Genomic DNA, 21911 nt, shown 5'->3' on the forward strand with positions numbered 1-21911 from the left:
CTCTCCCTGCTTGAGTTTGCAGCCGTGGGTCTAGAGCTGCGCTGGATGGCACGGTGGCCTTGAGCCCCGTGCGGCTGTTGAAAGTTACATTAAGGAGCTCGATGGTTCAAGCAAAGTTTAAGATTCTTTTCCCATTCACATGAGCCCCATTTCACTTGCTCAGTAGCCACGTGTGTTTAGTGGCTGCTGACTTGGACAGCACCGATCTGGGACAGTCCTGTCACCGCTGAGCATTGTACGGGGCTGGTCCAGGTCTTTGAACAAGGGTACTGACTCTGCCTCGCACCGTGTTCAACCCCGGCCTCCTGGGCTTGCTGGGCCTGTTGCTGCTCGCGTGTGAAATGAAGTGGTTTGATGACCGATGATCCTTTCCAATGGTAAGACCCTGGTGTATGGGCAACAACAGGTAACAAGCCTATCACTTCGTGAGTCCCATTAATCTCACATTAAGTACTTATATTTTAACAGACTTCTGTGGCTCAAAAAGTGTCTCCGGAGGCCATTCCAGAAGAGGGATTTAAAAAGTCAGCGGCCCAGAGGCATCTGGTTGGCACGAGTGTCCCAGGAGTTGCTGGGTGAAGCTGTGAAGGACAGCATGCTTGGGTGAATAGTTCTGCTGTCTCACGTGAACGCACAGGGTCACCGACTTTGTCACACTCTCTGGGGTATCTGTGTTGTGCTCTTATTCTTGGGATTGAAAGTGAGTGCGTTGTAAGAGTACTAATTAATTTCCTCCTTACTTAATAAGGTTGCAGTGTAGAGTCTTAAAATGACAAAAAAATATATAGAGTCAGCAGCCTGTGGCCCCATAGGGCACCTAGCGCATTATGGTAAAAATAATGCTAGTCAGGTGTACAGTGTGTGTTCTTTTTCAGAACTTGCCCTGAGGAGATAAGCGCACATTGTGCGGAAGTGTGTACCCATCACAGTGTTGATTAAGATAATGACTGTGGGTAGGGGCTTGGCGGCTCGGTTCAGTGATTATGGTGCCTGCACACAATGGGGTATCATCCAGCCATTGAAAATGGGGCGGAGATCTGTATGTATAGATCTGGGGCGATTTCCATGGCATACGAACCGTTTCTGTAGAACTCACATCACACACACGTGCACACGTGTACATGCGCGATGTCTTGAGGGACAGTCGTCAGGATGTTGGCAGTTGGGTGATGAGATTTCAGGTGCCCTCACTTTCATCTTTGGGGTTGTGCCCCCTCGGACTGTTCCTCTCTTTGCTCAGTAGGCTGTGCTTTTTTGTTTTTGATTTTTTGAAAGTGCTGCTCTCATAAAGAAGGGAACAAACACTTGCCGAGTGCCTACTGCATGCCAGCCATTTTGTTAAAACTCTTAACGCTCCTGTGTACTCTTTGAGGGAAGGGTGTTATTATTCTGACTTTACTGATGAAGCACGTGAATCCTGGAGACGGAGCAGCTCGGTTGGGCAGTAGACGCGGCAGAGCTGGGATTCAAGCCTGGATCTGTACTCACAGCACCCTTGGACTTTTCCTGTTTGGGGCATTATCAGAGCATCAGAGACGTTTGGAACTGAGACCGGCTTTATCTGGTAGTGGCAGAGAAGAAATGTGACCTGCCCAAGGTCTTCGCCTAGCTAGAGAGAGGTGAGGAGGGCTAAAAGGTGGGCTTTTGTGATACTGTGATTTTGCTGTGCCGAGAATAGCCTTGATCAAGTCAAGAGGCTCCCCCACCCCTACCCGCCTCCAGTTCCATCACTATCCAGACTTTATGACCTTGGTTAAGTCTCTCTACCTCTCTTTTGAATTTTCCTCGCTTGCAAAGTAAGGGTAGTATGTTCTACATCTCAGGTTATTGTGAGATTATTCAGATTCATCCAGAAGTGCCTTAAAAACAATAAAATACAATGTGAATGCAAAATATTATTTTTATTCCAGCCAGTCTGGTCTTCCTAGGCTCAAGAAGTGACCTGTTCCTCCAACCTAGCTTGTCCCTTATGGACATTTTTTGGGGAAAAGGATTTAGAATTCCTTTCTTTGATCACTGAGCAGATGTTATACCGTGGAGAGAGAACTGTGGTTGGTTCCATTTTGGTGCCTTGACTTGTAGTTTAGAAAATAAGTAAGGCAGAGACGAGGTCCAAGCCACTTGTCACAGACTTATATATAGGTCGAGTGGTCCAGGGTCACTCCCACTTTTCTGGTTTTTAAAACCTTTAAAAAAATTGCGAGCTGTATTTAGAAAGGGCATAAAATGCAAATACACAGTTTAATCAGTTGTAAAACTAACAGCTCTTTAATTGCTACTCGGGACAAGAACTGGAACATTGCCAGCACTCCCCGAAGTTACCACTCTCCTGACTTGTATGGTATCACTCTCTTTTCTTTTTTAGTTTTATCATCTAAATATGCACCTTAAAATTATAGTTTATGTTTGCTTGTTGTTGGACTCCTACAAAAGTGTATATACAGGCTTTTTCACTCATTATTATAGATTTATCTGTGCTGTTGAGTGCAGCTTTGATTCATTTATTTTTATTTTTTATTTTTTTTAAATGATTTGTTTTTTTTTTTTTAATTAATTTATTTATTTATTTATGGCTGTGTTGGGTCTTTGTTTCTGTGGGAGGGCTTTCTCTAGTTGTGGCAAGCAGGGGCCACTCTTCATCGCGGTGCGCGGGCCCCTCACCGTCGCGGCCTCTCTTGCCGCGGAGCACAGGCTCCAGACGCGCAGGCTCAGCAATTGTGGCTCACGGGGCCCAGCCGCTCCGCGGCACGTGAGATCCTCCCAAACCAGGGCTCGAACCCGTGTCCTCCGCATTGGCAGGCGGACCCCCAACCACTGCGCCACCAGGGAAGCCCTGATTCATTTATTTTGATTGATTATTGTGTTCCTTGGCATGAAAACCACAACTTTCACATTCTACAGTAGATGGACATATGGATTTCTAGTTTTTGGCTATTACGAATGGGGCTGCTCTGAGCCTTTTTGTGCATTTCTCCTGTTGTACACGTGCATGCATTTCTGTTGGGCATATTCCTAGCAGTGGAATAGGTGTATCTCCAAATTTGGGAGATATGCCAAGATGTTTTCTGAAGTGTTGGTTGTACCACTTTACATTCCTACCAGCCCAAGTTTCCGTGGTAACACGTTCTTGTCAACACTTGGTCTTGTTGGTCTTTAATTTTAGCCATTCAAGGAGTATGCAGCAGTGTGTCATTGTAGTTTAGTTTATGTTTCTCTGATGAGTAATGGAGGTTGAACAACTTTTCATGTACTTATGAACATTGATATCTTTTGTGAAGGGCCTGTTCAAGTATTTTGCCCATTTTTCTACCGGGTTGCCTGTTGATTGGGCTTGTAGATGATCTGTATATTTTCTAGAATCAAGCCTGTTGTTGCTTATTTGTTTTATAAATATCTCTTTCCAATGTGACTTGCCTTTTACTTTCTTAGGGTGTTTTGGTATACCACAGTTCTTAATTTTAATTTGGTCCAGTGCATCACTGTTTCTTTTAATGGTTTATGTTTATTGTGTCCTGATACTTTCTCCTATCGTGGGATCATGCAGCTGTTTTCCTGTGTCATTTGCTAAAAGCTTCATTGTTTTGTTTTCCACACTTAACATCTATACCAGGAGTTCATCTTTACGTATGAGGTGAGAAAGTAGTTTCTTTTTTATTCTAGATAGATACTCAGTGGGCCCAGGGTTCTCACTCCTCTGTAGTACACACTTTGTCATAAAGAAGGTGCCCACATATGCATGAGTCTGTTTCTTTATTCTGTTCTGTTGCTATATTTGTCTTCTCTTGAGCCGATAGCACATTCTTGCTGTTTTATAATAAATCTTGATATCCCATGGGAGCGAGTTTCACCACCTTGTGTCCTGCCATTTGCATTTCCACATAGATTTTGGAATCAACTTGTGAACTTCCTAAAGAAAAATTATAGTTGGGATTTTGAGTGGAATTTTATGTGTAGATCAATTTGGGGAAAATGGAAATTTTGCAATACTGAGTATTTCAGTCTGTAGCTTCTCTCTGTTTATTTTGGTCATCTTTAATTTTTCTTTCTTTTTTTTTTAATCATTCCATAGCTTTTGGGGTAGAGATTTATTTTGGCTAGATTTATTCCTAGGTGTTAATTTTTATGCAATTTAAAATGGAAACATTTAAGATTTCCTTTTTTGGCTTGTTGTTGGTATAGAAATGTAATTGATTTTTTGCAGGGGGTGGGGAGGTAGATTGACTTTGTATTAATCAGTCTTGCGAAACTTACTTATTTTATAATATACCTGTAGATCTTCTGGATTTTCTACTTACAATTTCCATTAGTAATGACAATTTAGCTTCTTCTCTATGAGTTTTATACCTTTAATTTTTTTTCTTGCCATAAAGCTTTAGCTAGGACCAGTGTTGAAAAAATATTGCAGAATGGATATTTTTGTCCTGTTCCCCATATCAAAGGGAAAACTTGCAGTATTTCATCAAGTGTGATGCTTGGTTTGATACTTGGATCAAAATTTGGCTCTTTCTACCTTTTAGCTGTTGTGAATAATGTCGCTCAGAGCGAGTGTACAAGTATCTGTTGGAATCCCTGCTTTCACTCCTTTTGGGTTTATAGCCAGAAGTAGAATTGTTGGATCATACGGTGATTCTGTGTTTAATTTGGGGGACCTGCACACCGTTTCCCACGGGGACTGCACCACTGTGTATTCCTACCAGCAGTGAACGCACAAGAGTCCCAGTTTCCCCACATCTTCACCCACACTTGTTTTCTGTTTTCTGTTTCTGTTTTTTGGGGGATAGTAGTGACCCAGATGGGTGTCTGCTATTGCTTCTTGCCTAGCGTTGCTGACCTCTCCTTTTGATCTCCTTTTCAACTTATGTTAGTTCTATTTTTCTCTATCCTTGGTCTCTTACCTCTTCTTTTGAACTTTCCATCCTTTCGTCTCTCTGGGCTTCATTCTGGATTTTTTTCTGCAGACTGTTTCCTGTTTACTTCTCCCTTCGTCTATATCTAGTGTGTTTTTAAGCCCATCCATCGGGTACTTAATTTTGGATTTCTCTCTCCCCAATTTTAATCATGTGTTTTGTTTTCTTATACATAGTAAGAATTGTTGTTTTAACATCTGTTTCTAATTATTCTCATACGCATAGTTCATATGGATCTTTGTTTCTGCTAGTTTTCATTTATAGTTGTCCTGTGTACCTGGTGGTCTTTGGTTGTGTTTTGGACATTGTATTTGAGAATTGTCTACAGAAGTAAATTGAGGACTAGACGAGGATTATATACTCTCCATCCAGAAATGATTTGTGTTTTTATCTGCCAGGGGCTTTAGAGCACCAGCAATCTAATAAGATCATTTCTATCTGCTGTGAGGGATTGGCATTTTTCTGGGTCACCCAGATTCTTGGAAGCTGGCCTGCAGTACATCTGGAGGCTGTTTTATTTCCAATTCACTCTCCAAGTGTATAGCCATTTGGATTTCCAACCCAAGGTATAGGGGGTTATCTGGGCTACTAGTCTTTGAGGGCTCTGGAGTGCATGTTCTAGGTCCAAGTGGTTGTCACAAGTAGTCAATCCTCAGTGTCTTGGTTGCCCCGTCCCAGTGTATAAATAGCCCTAGGGCAAAAGTAGACCGTTTGCTGTAGGCTCATCTCTCTGGATTTTAGTTTTCTTATATTTTGTGAGCCGGTAGCTCTTCTGTGCCTTCTTAGTTCTCTGATGTTTCCAAGATGTTCTTTTACATGATATCCAGCATTTGTAGTTGTTTTTAGCATGAGGGGTGGTCTGAGTTACTTAGCCATTATTACCTCCTTTTAAAAGCATCTTTTAAAAGTTACAGGGTAAAGGAACTGTGTTGGACCTTGAGAACACATCTGTTCTAAACTAATTCATCACTAGTCAATAAAGTAGGGCCTTATTGATCACTTACCATGAAGCCGGTATTGTGCTATATGTTACAGAAATTTCGAGGAAATACAAGGCATGGTATTCCTTACATTCAAGGAGTTTAGCTGGGGACACAAGCATAAACTCAGAAAATTAAATAGAGTATTGGAGGAGGTGCTCAAGGGTCATGCAGAGTTGACGGCCTAGTGAAAACTACGGGCAGAGTGGGTGGTGTGAGCCTGACCGTCTCTCTGCCTCTGTCCCCTCTCTCCTGGACATCTTCCCCATGGTGGGCACAGGGCCCTGTCACTCCCGCTTTAGGTTCCAGCTCTTCGGTGGCTCCCCCACTGTGTTCAAGACCTAGCTGAGGCCCTTCCAGAGCTTCCTCCCTTGCCCCTCCTCGCACCTGTTCCCCTCCTCCCACCCCCATGTGCTCCTCTGTCTGCTGGGAGGTCTTCTCTTCCTTTGGTGTGAGGCTAGGTCTTCAAAGCTTCTAGCCTTGTGCAGTGAAACCCCTTCTGGGAAGCCTCCTTGGGGAAGCCAGCCCCGTCCCTGTCCCCAGGACTCATAGGCGTGGCCTCCCCTGACCTGAATCAGTACCTATTTTCTCTGGCAGGGGCCGTGACAGTGCTCTGGTGCTAACAGCCAGCAGGTGAGTGGTCTGGCCCTTTCCCTGCACCGAGCACTATTTCAGGCGCTTCATGTATATACACAGTGACCTAGAAGGTAGCTGTTACTGTTTCCCCCATTTAACAGGTCAGAAAACTGAGGCACAGAGAGGCTTCATGGCTCCTAATTAGAGTGGTCTTGTGGGCAATGACTTTATTGATTTATCCCTCTCTTCACTAGGGAAACATAGAAGGGCCTGAGCTGTGAAGATAAACATGTGCGGTAGCGATTCCTTTCCTGCCCCACCGGGGCTGTGACTAAGGGAGAACTGGACAAGCGTGTGCGGTGGTTGATGCTGCTGTAAGGGGGCCTGGACTGTGCGCCAGCCTCTCCGCGCCTAGTTCTCTGGAGCTCGGCTGCATCAGTCAGCCTCGTCTGCCCGGACAGTCTCGGGACTCCCCAGTGTCTCTGGGTGGGACTTGTGGGGAACGTTGCTGTCTAGGATTTAGCCAGGGCTGCCCTGGTTGGACCTGCTAGCAAACCTTCATCCTGGAACAGCTTTAAAGTCTGTTTCCCCCAAATTCCACGGGTAGGTAAACCGACATGGGCTGGCATATCTGGAAAGGCCATAGTCCTCTTGCAGCTCAGGCTTGAGGGATTATACTGAAGGCAAGGATTAATAATTCTGCCACGAGGAACACTCCCACCTCCAAGCAGTAGTGCATCCAGAGAGAGGCTTAGGATTTCATCAGGAAAAAGCCAGTTCCAAATAATTGAGAGGCTGCTCTTTTTGTAAAATAAACTTAAATTTTTAGAACAGTTTTGGATTGACAGAAAAATCCCATCATATATCATTAACCTCTAACACTGGTGCGGTGTATTTCTTAAACTCAATAAAGAAATAGTGGTAGATTATTATTAACTAATGTCCGTAGTTTGTTCAGGTCTTAAGTAAGTTTTATCTGACGTCCTTATCAATCCCAGGATCCCACTCAGGATACGACACTCCACTTAATTATTGTGTCTCCTAGGCTCCTTTTGGTTGTGACGATTTGACTTCCCTTGTCTTTGACGACTTGGATTGTTTTTAAGTGTACTGATTAGGTACCTTGGAGGATGTCTCTCTATTGGGATCTGATGTGGGTTTGTGAGTTTTTAAGCAAACGATCACAGACCTTTTAATCACATATGAAGCATACGTACTTCCAATGTGATGTATGGTTGTTGATGTTAACCTTGCTCATCTGGTTGAAATACCGTTTCTGAGGCTTTTCTCGTCATACGGGTAATTATCCCCCTCTACGTCTATGTTGTATTCTTTGGAATGAAGTTGAAGCCTGATACCTAGTCGTCTGTAGCTCATAAGTCATTATTTTAAAGTGTTTTCCACCGTACCATTACAGACACAAACCTATCAAACAGCTCTTTCTATAAAAAAAAATGTTAAGACCTGCGTTTTAACATTTTCACATTGCCAATCCCTTGCAAGGACCGTGCATGTACTGTGGTGACAAGTGGGCAAATTTTAATTATTTTGTTTCGAAGCAGTGGACTTGAAGCTGACTAGCGAAACTTAAAATTCTCGCTTTTATCGGTAGCAAAACGCAGAAGCAGGGAGCTGCAAGGACTCATAATGATCCTGAAATAATATTCAGTAATCCTAGAGTAGTTCTTATAATAAGTTTACACAGCGCAGAAGCGCTGTCTGCTAGCAAATGGCAACAAAGTTTGTAGGGTTCGCGAAGAAAAGAAACAAAGAAATTTAAGCCCTTTTGAAGCTGCTAGCGCCCTCTTGTAACAGAAACTAATTTCACAGCCTCATTTACGTCGCTGGGAAAAAAAAACTGCTTTTGAACGTTCACATCGTGGAAAAGAGAGGATTCTTTTTTCCAAAAATTGCACCGAGGTAAAGCAGAACTCTACTTGGTGCGAGTGTGTTGCATAGGCGTTAGCAGTACTGCCCTCGCTACACGCTCATCGGACAGTAACGCAACCCCAAGAAAAGGATGGTTGGTGCCGTCGCTGCCCGCGCCCCGAGCAGCAGGCGCCAACAGCGGGTAGGCTTGTGGTGACTAACCCGCGCATTCCGCCGCAGCCGCCCGGCAGCCGGCGCACCTCTGCTGATCTCGGCTCCCGAAGCTCACCATCAACTCCTCGTTTTCGGAGGCTTCGGAAGGTCGCAAAGGGGCCGCTCAGTGTTACCCAGAAGGCCACGCGCCAGCTGCGAGCTGATATGCATATGTGCTCTCCGCTGGGGCGGGGCCTGCAGGGGGCGGGGCTGCAGCGCGCTCTCCCGCTCTCGAGGGCGGGCGCGCGGGACTCAGGCCGAGGCGGTGGGGTTTGATTCGTGTCTTGCCACCGACTATTTCGTGTTAGCGCTGTAAACAGCCCTTTCCGGCAAGCGGCCCCCCCTCCTGACACCCGGCTTAACCCTGCGGGTCGGCGCACGCTCCGGCTCCCGGGCCGCGTCTGAGCCAGAGATGCGGAGGCGCCCCGGGAGCCGGCGGGCGAGGGCGCCGCGCCCCCCGCCGGCCGCTGACGGGGGCCCGCTGTTTGCCGTTGCAGGTGGTTCTCCTGGGCATGGACATCCTGTCCTCGCTGGTCACCCGGCTGCAGGATCGGTTCAAGGCACAGATCGGCACAGGTGAGCTCTCTCCTCCTCCAGCTCCCGGCCTTCGCTGGGTCTCGCCAAAGCTTCACTTGGCTGTACCCGCCTTCCACCCTTACCCTCTAGTCCCCCGCCCCCCAGCCCGCCCCCACCTCCTCCTGCATCTTTAGATGCCACGGCTGCCCCGCTGCCCTCGCCACCCTCCTGGGCGTGGCCGGATCTGCCACCTCAGCACACCTGCTGGCACCCCACCCGCATACCTTTCTGCTGGCTTTTTCCACCTCCCTGTGCTAGTACCAACTATTACTTTGGTTTCTTCCAATTAGCCATCAGGCTGTGGTGCCAACCAAGCCCTCCTTGTCCCTGACCCTTCCCTTTGAGAGGCATCGCTTTCTCTCTTTGAGAGTCCTGCAGATCCGATGCAGCTGTATTGTTAACAGATTATTGTTGCTATGACTGTTTTCACTTTGGTTGTAGATGTCATTTCAAGTGTGTGGTAAATGATCACTCTTATTTTGAAGGGAGAACAGAAAGTCAGAAAAATGAAATAAAAATAACCCCACGTTCCGTAGATTAAGAGATGATTTAATTCCCGACGTCTGGGCTTTGATGATGACAGTACAAACACTAAGCGTCTGTGTTTGTGCAGGCGTTTCCTTGTAGAATTTCTCGCTTTCGATTGGTACACATGTATTTGTTCTTCTGCTAACCGTCTGGTCAGTGTGCACCTTTAGATAAAGTCACGAGCTCTTCCCACTCCGGTACAAACCGCCTATCTGCAAATAAAAAATCCCGCTTAGGAATGATGTTTTAGTAGCGTTCCATTTCCCCCGAAATTAGCTGATTGTTCGGGGCTATCTCTTGTAAAAGAAATGTGTATAGACTTTCAGAAGAAGCAAAGAAAATTGACCTCTGATACTCAGGTGCCCTTGGAGCAGCAGTGATGGCCCGCCCCCAGCCATGCGGAGGTAGGGCGGAGAGCTGCATTCTGTCTGATGAGCATGGGTGGATGTGATGTAAAAGTAAAAACAGATTGAGCCATAATGCCTGTTCCTCCCCAGCTCTCCTCCCCACTACCCCCCCACCCCCACCCCAGCAGATGCGCTGCAGCCCCTCTGTCTAACCTGGATTTCCTTTTGTGTTGACTCTTTCCTGCCAAGGTCTTCCATCGACATCCATGTTAATAGCATTTCAGCAGCTTAAAAACATGCTGGGAGCTGCCTAGAGGAAGGTGGGGTAAGGAAGAAGACAAACAGTGTGTCCATGCAAAGGATTTTTGCAGATTCGCCTAGTAGCTCCCGTGGATGGATTTGAGGAGTAAGAATAGAATTATAGGGGTTGGTGGGTTTAGAGTGATGTGCATCGTTTAGGCCAGGAGTTTGAAATATCTTGTTAATTGGAATATCCACAGTTGGTGACCACAGGCCACCAGACCAGGTTTTCATTTGATCAATTTGCATTTTAATTTCCAGTGCTGCCAAGTTTAATAGACAGACTGGGCGATGCTAAAGACTCTGTGAGGGAGCAAGACCAGGCCCTGCTGCTGAAGATCATGGATCAGGCCGCCAACCCCCAGGTGAGGCGGGGCGGGGCGGGGTCCGGGCCTGCGGGCACGGGTGTTCCCGCAGAGCGCTGGTGGGTTTCAGAGGAAAATTTTCATGGCGCTTCATCTGGCCCCTCTTCCCTGCATAGGATATTTAAACAATAAACCACAGAAGGTATACCTTTGAATAAGTTAGTGGACTTAACATGGGTATCCAGTGCTTGGTTTGATCCATTAGAGTCGAGCTCATTTACATAACCGACTCTGCGCGTCTCTGAAAAGATGCAGCTGTGGTGTCGGGGCACTCAGAGGCCTGGCTGCAACCCTGGTCCCTGTCTGCTGGTGAGCTGGGGCTGCTGGGACGGACAGACAGGGGTCCAGCTGTCCATTGTTGGGGGGTGGGGCGGGGCGGGGAGGCGTCAGGAAAAGCCTTCCCAGGAAAGGTAAAGCCTGCATGGGCCTGAAAAGCTGAGCAGGTGTTTGGCTTGTGGATGGGGTGGGCACAGCTGTTCAAGCTGAGAGAGCAGTGTCAGTATGTGACCTTGGGCCTCATTTTCCTCACCCATAAAATGGGGGCAATTTCACCTCCCTTTCAGGGTTGTCGGGAGAATTAAACGCAATTTTATAAAGGAATGTGTTTTGACCGTTTTTAACCTGACATACGAGCATAAGTTACCATTTTCCAGCAAGCTCTCGAGAGCGTTAAATGAGCTGGTGGAGGTGGGGAGGGCTTTGGCACCTGTTGCGACGTGTCCCCCACCCCCCCCGACCCCCGTGGGCCCCGCGTTGGACGGGGCTGCAGAAGCTGCCCTCTCTCCTCTTCCCCCCGTCCTTTGCGCCTGCAGTACGTGTGGGACCGGATGCTGGGAGGCTTCAAGCACAAGAACTTCCGCACCCGGGAAGGCACGTGTCTCTGCCTGGTCGCCACACTCAACGCGTAAGTCTGGTGGGGCCTCAGGGTGTCCTCGGCTGAGCTTTTGCACCTGTAACTGTTAATTCTGAAATCATCACGAATCTACAGGAAGTTGTAGGGAAACGTCCTGGGAGGTGCCGCGCACCCACCTGTCGCCTTGCGTGTCTGTAGTGCAGGGTCCAGACCAGGAAGTTGGTGTAGATACGATCCACAGAGCTAGTTCAGGTTCTTCCAAGACGCACACGTGTCGTGTGTGCGCAGCTCTGTCATGGGTGCAGCTCTGGGTAACTCACTGCCATGTTCAAGCTGCAGACCCGTACCTCGCCCCAGGCGCCCCCATGCTGCCACTCATGTGCTCTTCAGCTCTGCGATTTTGTTATTTTATGAATGGAATCACACAGAATGTGACCATTTGAGATCGACCTTCCCCCCCACCCCCCCCAGCATAATTCCCTTGAGATTGCATACATCTTGTTGCCTGAACAGTAGTTTGTTCCTTTTTATTGATGAGTAGAATTCCCTGGTATAGACATATCATAGTGTGTTTAACCATTCACCTGTTGAAGGACATTTGAATATTTCCAGATTTTGGTTATTTCAAATAATGCTGTTGTGAACACACATGTACCAGTTTCTGCATGAACAGAAGTTTTCATTTCTCTTGGGTCAGTGCCCAAGAGTACAATTGCTGGGTCATTTGGTAAATTCATCTTTACTTTTAAGAGAAACTGCCAAACTATTTTCCAGAGTTGTCTGTTTCATTTTGCATTCCCACCAGCAGTGTATGAATGATTCAGTTTCTTCATTTCCTCGCTAGCATTGAATGTTACCACTGTCTTTAATTTTAACCATTTTGATATGCGTGTAGTGCTGTGTCATTGCAGTTTTAATTTGTGTTTCCCTAATGACTGTTGATGTTGAACATTTTTTTAAGTGCTTATTTGTAGGAGAGCCTTTTTTAAAATTAAAAATTACAAATCACCTTTTCTGATTACGAAAGTAATGCTGTGTATGTCGCAGAAAATTTACATAAAGAAGAAAATGATTATTGTCTATAATTCTGCCACCTTCAGATAATCACTGTTAACATGTAGCATTTTGTTCCAGCCTTTAGAGTTTTATTATTTTTAAAAACAAAATGGAGATTGTAACGTTTATATTACCATATAAGTTTTTCTCTCTTAACGTGCTAGACTTTTCGGGACCATTAAATTCTGTCTCTGAAGCCTTTTTTTTTTTTTTTTTTTTTTTATTTTTTTTTTGGCTGCACCACATGGCATGCAGCATCTTAGTTCCCCAACCAGGGATTGAACCCTGTGCCGCCTGCAGTGGAAGCACGGAGTCTTAACCACTGGACTGCCAGGGAAGTCCCTGGTCTCTGAAGCTTTTAAAAAATGTCTCTAGCCTTTGCTTACTGTAGTTCCGCTTCTAAGAATTTGTCCTAAGAGAGCACTCAGGGAGGAATCAGGGAGAGTCTTGTGGACGGAGGGTGTCTGTGACAGCGTTTAGTTCATGGCGGTGAACAGCTGGAGATGGCTGAGCTCTCCTCCAGCAGGGCAGCGTTCAGCTGGCGTCCTCTCAGCCGTTTATCGCAGCCTGTCTTCAGGCGGTTATTAACTGAACGTCTGGTGTGGCAGAGAGCCGCACAGCAGGGCGATTAGGGCAGGACCCCGGGAGCCTGCCGGGTGGCTGAGCGCACTGAGTTGGCCAGAGTAGGGATCACCGCTGGGTGCATGGTGGCGTCAAGACGGCAGGACCCCACGTGGGCGAGGCTGCGGCCGCGGCCTGGCAGCGAAGGGCTGGGCCGGGTGGAGGGACCCGAGCGGGGCGGTGGCGGGGGGGGGGGCTTGTCCTGAGAGGCGCTCACAGTTTAGAACTCTGGGCGGAGGGGCCGTGCGGGTGTGCATTTAGTTTAGAAGCAGAGGGGGAAGGGGAAGGGGCGAGCCTTGGTGGGAGGTGGCGATGGGCCCCGGGAGGGAGGGAAGGAAGGGGTGAGAGGGCGGAGAGGCAGCGTGCTTTCCTGTCTTCCCACCAACAGTAAAGCACTGCTTTTGTTTTCAGCTCCGGAGCACATACCTTAACACTAAGCAAGATCGTGCCACACATATGTAACCTGCTCGGAGATCCAAACAGCCAGGTGAGTGTATTTAGTGAGGAAGAGAAATCATTGGCTGTAGACAGTGAGGGTGCATTTTGGTTCTGGGTGGGACTTTATTTCTCTCTCTAGAGCTCCGGGTGTTGGTTGAGGTGATGCGCGTTAGTGCCCAGTAGCATTTATCAGCGTCTTTGGTGGACGTGGGCCCGCTTTGCCCTCCTCTCCGCGTTGGGATGGGCCCTCACTAGCCTGTAAAGTGATGTCATCAGACCAGCCTCCAAGAGAAGGTCACTCTGGGCACCATCTCTGCAGCTAGAGGGTGGGCGTGGGGAGGGAGCGACGCTGATGGCGGAGCAGCGGCCCCCTTCTGGGGTGGGAGAGGTGGGCTGGACAGGGCCTGCGGGGGCCTCTCGGAGGTGACCGAGAGGGCCCACGTTTTGTTCTGGGCGGTGGCCACATTGGTGTATATAACTGGAAACACCTCAGACTGACCTGTGCATGTTATTTTATGTAAAGTAAAACAAAACCCAAAAACGTCGAAGCACCACTTCCCTGGTGTCGGGGTGGGTGGGTGGGCCTTTGGTGAGCAGTGAGCAGGCAGCCCGGGCCCCGGAAGTGCCAGTTCCCTCCCAGGTCAGTTCTGGTTATCACCCAGAGCCCTGTCTGTCACGTTGGCTCACACACATGGTTAGATAAGGGGCTGAAAATAGGAACAGTAACTTACAAAGGAAACGTACACCTGCCCGGTGAACGGCATGGGATCGGAGCGCGCAGGTGCACCGGTAGGGGTAGGTGGGTGTTCAGTGGGAAACACCGCAGTACTGCGTGACCCCCAGTGGTCTGGATCCGGCAGATCCGTGGATGCCTGGAGGGTTGGCGGCCCCCCTCCCCACGCAGTGTTCAGGGGTCGACGGTACGTGGTGGACAGCATCTCACTGTCAGTCTTGACTGGCGATGGCTAAAGTGCCCTCCGTAGACGACGCTGCTCTCCCTCCACTGTCCCCAGCTCCGCTCCGAGGGCCCTTGGGTCGCAGAGCCTCCCGTTCTCTCATCCTTTCTCCCTCCTCATCTCTGCCGTTGATTCCGGTTGTGTTTCCCGCTCCCTCTTTGGTGCTCTGCTGTGCTCCCTTCCCGTCGCCGGCCGCTCCTCCCTCTCTCTCGCTCGCTGCCGGGCTGTGTCCCTGGTCTCCCTCGCCTGCACCCACTTTCTTCTTTCCGTGCATCCTCTATCCAGCCTTCACTGAAAATATCTGACGTTGGAAATTTGAGTTTTAGATATTTTTATTTCCTGGATCATACTTTATGTTCAGCATCAATTTAAAAATAACTGAAGCTACTTTGTATTTTAAAAATTTTTGGCTATGCTGCGGCAGGCAGGCTCTTAGTTCCCGGACCGGGGACCGAACCTGCACCCCCTGCATTGGAAGCGTGGAATCCTAACCACTGGGCCGCCAGGGGAGTCCCTAACTGAAGCTACTTTTAAAAAAGATTCTGAATTACCAGATGGACTACTTTGCCTTTTTGCCCCCTTAACGTCTTGTCTCCACTTTGTTTTCTGTGGAAAAAAGTCCTTTATGGGGGTCACTCCTTGAGGCTGTCACTGCTGCCACGTGGCCCCTTCGGTAGAGCAGGAGAGCCAGCTGGGCTGGTCGAGGCTCTTTGTCCCTCACTCGGGGGCCTACACTGGCCTGACAGGTGATGTGAGTATCCCCGCCGGCCTCAGAGAGGCAGCGTGCCGGGGTGAACGAGGCCGGGCTCAGTGGGCAGTCCGGAGTGGCAGCACCTGTGGCCAGTTTCCCACGCTGAGCATCCGAGGAGTCCTTAGGAGCGTTTACCCGCACGTGTGCGCGTGTGTGCAGACACAGACACGCGGGCCTCACCTCCCCGCACCCGGGGGCTCCACGCCCGCTCCTCTGATGCTAAATAACCCACTTAATCATCCCTCCTTCCGGGGTGCGTGTGTATGTCGCGTGTGCTTGTGCTCCTGACTTTATTTTCATCTTCTCGTCAGTCTTTCCTGCTGGTCTCTGAACCCTGAGGGTCAGGACTACCCCTGTCTCCTCTTTATCACCCCAGGACTGCCTTCCAGTGGCCTGAGGACTGAGTAGACTCCCCATGGCTACTTGAGCGGTGTTCCCCCCTTAGCCATGGATGCCTCAGGCCGGAGAGGACAGTTGTGTGTTTTGCTGGTGCTGTCACTGCACTGGGCCCCCGACCTTGTGGTCGGCTTCCATCCAGCTCTCAGTCCTCTGCGGGGGTGAGTGAGTGAGTGTGTGTGTGTGTGTGTGTGTGTGTGTGTGGTGAGCCCTGCAAACAGTCCTGCCCCAGAGGCTGTGAGTCCTTTGATACTGGTCTGAATGCAGAGTGACTCAGCTTCTCAGAGCGGGCGCCCATGCCCAGGCTTTGTGTGGCTCAGGATGCTTTTGGCTGCTGAAAGTAACTCAAAATCCAACTCAGAATCACCAGAGCAGTGGGGAAAATGTATCATCCCGCGTATAGGGGGGGCCCGAGGTAGGGAGGCCCCAGGGCCTGGTATCGGCTCAGTGACGTCCCCAGGACTGTGCGTCCCACTCCACTTCTGCTGGGCTGCCCACCCCCTGGGCTTTGTCCTCTGCAGCTCTGCTCATGGGCCCTGCGTGGTACAGCCCAGCCGCACGCGTGTCCCGCATGCCTGGCAGATGAAAGCCCGGTGCTCCTATGCGCCTCTCCTGTTTTCAGCTTTTCTGGATTGAAAGGTTCAAACGTAGGTAGAAGTGGAGAGAATGAGGAACAGCATCCCCTCGGGCCCGTCCTCTGGCCTCAGCAGCTGACCAGACGAGGCCAGTTTACTTTCATTTTTTTCCCTCCCCCACCCCATTGTTTGGAAGCAAAATGTAGATTATTTTGAAGGAAATCTTAGACATTGGTTCATTTAATTCTTAAATACTCTAAGGGTAAGGGCTCTCCACCCCCGCAAGCCCCCCACATAACCTTAACACCGTTATCCCCTCCTGTCCCTCAGGAATGCCTGATTCTCTGTGTCACTAAGTGCCCAGTCCACGTGCACGTGCCCCTGAGTGTCCCTGCGTTTACCCTCTTCCGCAGAGTGGACGGGCGTCTTCCGGAAGCTTTGCTTAGGTTCCCTGTCGTGTCTCGTTGTGAGAGCCGCATCCCCGCATCCCGTGCCGCAGTGTTAGCCCGCTGTCAGGGAAGGGACCAGGGTTACGGGGTGGCTTTACGCTCGGGAGACGTTATCTCCCGAGCCGAGAACAGGGCCAGGGAGGACGGGGCCGGGGCATCCGAGACACCTGCTCGATGGGGAGCCCCTTTGTCAGAGAAGGAGAACTCCAGTTCTGCCTGCAGACCTCTGACTTCATAGCTGCTCAGCTGGCCTAGGGCAGGCAGAGGTCGCCTCCGCAGGGCCTTCCCCCGCTGCCTGCCGTCTGTTCTGCCGAGGAGTTTGATCCGCATCTGCAGAGTCTAGAAGCATCTTGGGGTGTCTGAGGGGCCGGCGCTGATCTCAGAGCTCTCCGCAGCCGGCCCTGGGCTGGCTGGCTGGCTGGGCTTAGGGGCGTAGGGGCAGGGGAAGGAAGCCCCCGCAGAGGGTTTGACTGGCACCTGAGGAATGGGCGGGCCTGGGACATCCTCTCTGTGGGCGGGTGGCTGCGGGGACGGGGTGGCTTTGGCCTCGAGGGGGTTTCCGGGTGCCCTCCCTGTCCCTGAGGGTGAAGTTCCCCCTGGAGTTTCCGCTGTGTAGGGAGCCCGTTCCTGGTGCCCACGTTGGGGTGCAGCGTGGTGCAGTGAGGTGACCGTGGGCCCCGGCAGGTGGCCAGCCCGCCAGGCTCCGCCCTCCTCTGTGTCACAGTCAGCAGTGGCCCTGTGAGCGAGGTCATAGATTTGAAGGCCTCAGGCTCTCTAAAGCCTTCGGCCAGGGCCCGGCAGGGGGAGCTTAATGTACGGGGCCCTGGTCTTTTGCTGTCCCGGTGGCCTGAGCTCTTGGGGTCCTTTGCGTGGCGAGCCTGCGGGTGGGCGGAAGCGTGTGGGGCCCCCGTGGCGGCCTGTGGAGGGGAGCACTGTGTGGTCCCTTCAGCCTGAACCGACTTGCTTTGAGGGGACGCCCCTTCTCAGCTGGGCTACGATACTTTGTAGTGCCACAGACAATCTGTTCTTCTGTGATTCTTGAATCAAGGGTCGTTTAGACCCTCAGATGCTCTCTGGCCCTATAGCTTTCTCAGCCTGAGGAATAACTATTTAAAGGCTAAGGTTGCTGGTCTGGGAGATGTAGATAATACCGGTCCCACCGGCCACTGTGTTGAGTGCTTTATGCATATAAACACGGGGCACAAACCGCTGGCCTGTGCCTGTGCACATACACGTGTCTGCAGGATGACTTCATTTCACGTGTGGAGTTTGGGTTTGTGAGTTGACATTTGGGAGGCGCGTATTTCTGAGTTTCCGCAGAAGAGTGAAGGTGGGGCAGAGCTGTACCTGTGCCCCACGGCTACCTGCTGGCGGCCGCCTGCCCGAGGCTGGCATCCCCCTTCCCCCGCCAGCGGGTCCCGGGCCGGGGCCATTGGTCATCGTGCACCCACCCTGCTCCACGCATCACGTTACCTGCCTGGACCGTGTAGCGCCCCCAGTTTGGCACGTAATAGGCAGTCAAATATTTGTTGAATTGAATCCATTTTTTTCCTTTCCATTATTTTTTTAAATCTCAAAGCAGCCTTCCATTTACGAAGGAGAAAATGGAGACTAAAAGAGTTTAAAACACAACATTGTAAAGCAGTTGTACTCCAATAAGGATGTATAAATGAATGAATGAATGAATGAATGAAAGAGTTTAAATGCTTTGTCCGAAGTTATGCAGCCTCTAAATGGCCAAGTAAGTCCTCAGGCCTACTTTGACTCTAAGGCTAGTAATTTTATTAATTGATTGGATGAATGAATGAAAGATTCTTTAAATTCTATAGCGCTTTACAATTTCAGAAGTTTCACACATGATTTCATATAATCTCATAATAACCCCATTTCTCCTACCCCAATAGTGCCCCTCCCCCCTTCCCTCTCCCCATTGGCACCACTACTTTGTTCTCTATATATGGGAGTCTCGCTCTTTTTTGTTTTATTCACTAGTTTGTTGTGTTGTTTAGATTCCACATATAAGCGATAATATGTTACAGTATTTGTCTTTCTCTGTCTGACTTATTTCACTTAGAAGGCTAGTCATTTCTCCACTGAATCCCTTAAACTCTTCATAGCCCAGACTGTAAGTAGCAGACAGGGTACCGATTGCTCTTTAAAGGGGGTCCCCAGTGTGATCTGCTCTGGCTCTGAGCAGACGTCATCACTAGAAAGTAAACAACGGAGATGCACTTGTCACTGATCCTCGAGACAGGGCATTGACTGCTTTTGTAAGATGTGCATGTTTCAATATGGAAATGTTTCCTAACATCAGAAATTATTTCCTCTCCAAAATAAACTGGTAATCTCTGTTAGTCAGCTCAGGCTGCCGTAACAAAGTACCATAGACTGGGAGGCTTAAACCACGGAAGTTTGTTTCTCGCGGTTCTGGAGGCCGGCAGTCCCGGAACAGGGTGTCGGCGTGGCTGCACTCTACTGAGGGTTCTCTTCCTGGCTCGCAGACACGTAGAGCTGTCTGGTGTCTCTCTTATAAAGACGCCCCTCCTATTATTATCAGGACCCACTCTTATGACCTCATTTAACCTTAACCACCTTCTTTACAGGCCTATCTCTAACGGCCATCATCAACATATGAATTGTTTCGGGGGGCGGGTGGGTCACACACACAGTTTGGTGCATAGCATCAGGTTTTGGGTGAGAAGTAATAAGAACCTAGAATTTGCCTTTTTCTATCACAAGGGGGAAAATTGTAAGCAAAATTACCTTATCGTAATTATCGTATACCGCTGTTAAATCAAAGGGTAACTTGGCAGTGTTCAGAGCTGTGAACTGTTTGTACCCCTGCTTCTTTCCTCTCTCCTTCCCTCTCTGTTTCTTTGATTTCATTGCTTGAGACCAAATCTGCAGTCGTGGTTGCTCTCTTGTCTTTGCCGGCTCTCCTCCCCTCGGCACCCCTGGGCACCCCACAGGCTGGCCTTGAGTCCATTGGATTTAAAAACTTTTTTTCTTCCCACCTTTCTATTGGCAAAATTTTAGACCTATAGAAAAATGGAAAGGGTAGTATAGTGAACACCCGTATTTACCATTTAACTTTTATCACATTTGTCTTATATCTCAACGTGTATGCACACATATATATACACACACACACACACACACACACACACACACAGAGAAATAGACCTTTTTTCTTGAACCATTCGAAAGTATCTAGCACACGATCTTTTTACTCCTAGCTACTTCAGTGTGTGTCTGCTAACAACAGGGATATTTTTGTGTAATCACATGTTTTCACATCCAAGAAATTTAACATTGATACAACTATAATGTTTGGTATACACACAGCCCATATTCAAATTTCCCTGTTCTGTTTTTTTTGTGTGTGTGTTTTTTTTAAGTCCATTCTGTCTCTTGAGCCTTACATATCGTGACCTTTCTTTTCCTATCTGTGTTTGGCCAGACCGCTGCCTTGCTCTTCCTCAAGTGTATGCCTTGCTTCTCTGCTTTCCTGCCTCTGCGCAGGCTGCTTACCTTGTTGGGACCCTGTCTCATTCCATCTTTCCCTGGTAAAATGCTGTGTTTCTAAATACATTTTAAGTGGTTCCTTCCTCTTCCATAAACTGTTCCTTGGTATCCTCTGGTGTGCTGTCTCCCTTCCCTAAACTATGTGAGTTCTTTGTACTCTTCTGTGTAACATTTATTACATCCTGCCCTGTGTTAAATGTAGAACTTATGGACTTTTTTTCCCATCTCCCTTTTAGAACTATGAGCTTCTTGAACGCAGTCTCCGTGTAGCCTCTACCATCCTTTTTTGTTGCTCCCTAAGTATTTGTTTATTTGACCTACATCCAGAATGCTTTACGTGGTGTTTTATTTTTAGAATAATTCATTTATTTGTAGTGTTTTCTATTTTGGAGAGGTGGTCTGGTTTCTAGACATCGTCTTAAAGGATGGAAGGAACTAAGGGGTGTGGACTTTAGCAGGTACATAGGGATGGGATCTGAATTTTTTCCTCCTCTTTGGAACTGTGCCCACAGAGTCAAAGCTGTCAAACACAGCTGTGTGTAGTCCCATGCCTCTGAGGGGTTGTGTTTAGAATCGCGCTGGTGAGTGGGTGATAAACTTGGGGTGTTGTATAGCCTGTTGTGTCCGCAGCAGGAAGTGCTGGGGAATGACACAGAGCAGCTGTAAGATCTCTTCTTTTACATCTAGGTTCGAGATGCAGCAATAAACAGCTTAGTGGAAATTTACAGACATGTAGGAGAACGTGTGAGGGCAGATCTCAGTAAGAAAGGATTGCCACAGTCCCGGTGAGTTCAGACTTTTTTCCTTTCTTCTGCTCTTTCCCCCTGTACTCCTTCTCAGTTAACGTCTTGGTTTGCACTGCTTATTTTGTTGTGGTAATTTTACTGAAAGAATATATGGTGAGAGGATCAGTGGATGGAGATCTCACCCAGATCACATGTCAGGGGCCCCCTTTCATTCCACTTGCTCAAAAGTAAGACTTTCTCACCCAGACGTCTAGCCAGTTCCCCTGCCACATACCAATTTTAGAAGCATATTTAAAAGTGTTTGGTGTTGGAAGATTCAGCATTCTCTCGGTTCATACGGTTCTACATTTTGTATACACACGACACCTAGTATAGTAGGGGCTTGGAAAATATTTGTTTGAATGAAGCCTTTCCAGACTGAGTCTGGATAGAAATTTATAAGTAATAATTCTGGAAAACATCTTTGAAATGATAGCTTTCTGGTCAGGAATGCCAGTCTCAATGTCCAAGTCTCCAGTGCAAGGAGATCAGTGTCTTACCACATCCAGGACAACTTGAGTCCACAGATGTTTCTGTCGTAGTCAAAATTTTAAGAATAATGAAAAATCACTCATCTATGATTTTACCTACGACGGAGAAATCTTACACCAAATGAATTCTAAGCCTTTTGCCCGTCCAATTCCATTGTGGGAGAAAGTGATGTGAAAATCCTGGGAAGTTAGGCCTGGATGGGACTCACAGAGCGGCTTGTCTGGGCCTGTCGCTGTGTCCACGGGAACAGCAGAGGCCCGGCGGCAGGACGTGGCTGGAGAGATCCCCGAGCTAGGAAGTCAGGGCTCAGACTGAAGTCCTGTTCTTCATTTTCTCCACCCCGTTCCACAGAA

General features: G+C 48.6%; 1 protein-coding gene and 1 non-coding gene across 12 annotated transcripts in view; one reads left to right on the forward strand and one right to left on the reverse strand.

The window, feature by feature from the left end:
- Positions 1-21911, forward strand: part of CLASP1 (cytoplasmic linker associated protein 1) — a 263250-nt gene that overhangs the window by 77320 nt on the left and 164019 nt on the right. For all 11 annotated transcript variants that reach the window (XM_036857233.1, XM_036857234.1, XM_036857237.1 and 8 more), the window contains 5 exons: positions 9043-9121; positions 10558-10661; positions 11474-11565; positions 13603-13678; positions 20969-21066. In XM_036857233.1, coding sequence (XP_036713128.1) covers positions 9043-9121; positions 10558-10661; positions 11474-11565; positions 13603-13678; positions 20969-21066 — 449 coding nt within the window. The remainder of the gene's footprint in view (positions 1-9042; positions 9122-10557; positions 10662-11473; positions 11566-13602; positions 13679-20968; positions 21067-21911) is intronic.
- On the reverse strand, positions 8363-8488 carry LOC118898609. The gene has a single exon (XR_005020754.1). It is a non-coding gene; the product is annotated as a U4atac minor spliceosomal RNA (small nuclear RNA).

The sequence above is a fragment of the Balaenoptera musculus genome, chromosome 7 (genome assembly GCF_009873245.2).
Source record: "Balaenoptera musculus isolate JJ_BM4_2016_0621 chromosome 7, mBalMus1.pri.v3, whole genome shotgun sequence".
Classification (NCBI taxonomy): domain Eukaryota; kingdom Metazoa; phylum Chordata; class Mammalia; order Artiodactyla; family Balaenopteridae; genus Balaenoptera; species Balaenoptera musculus.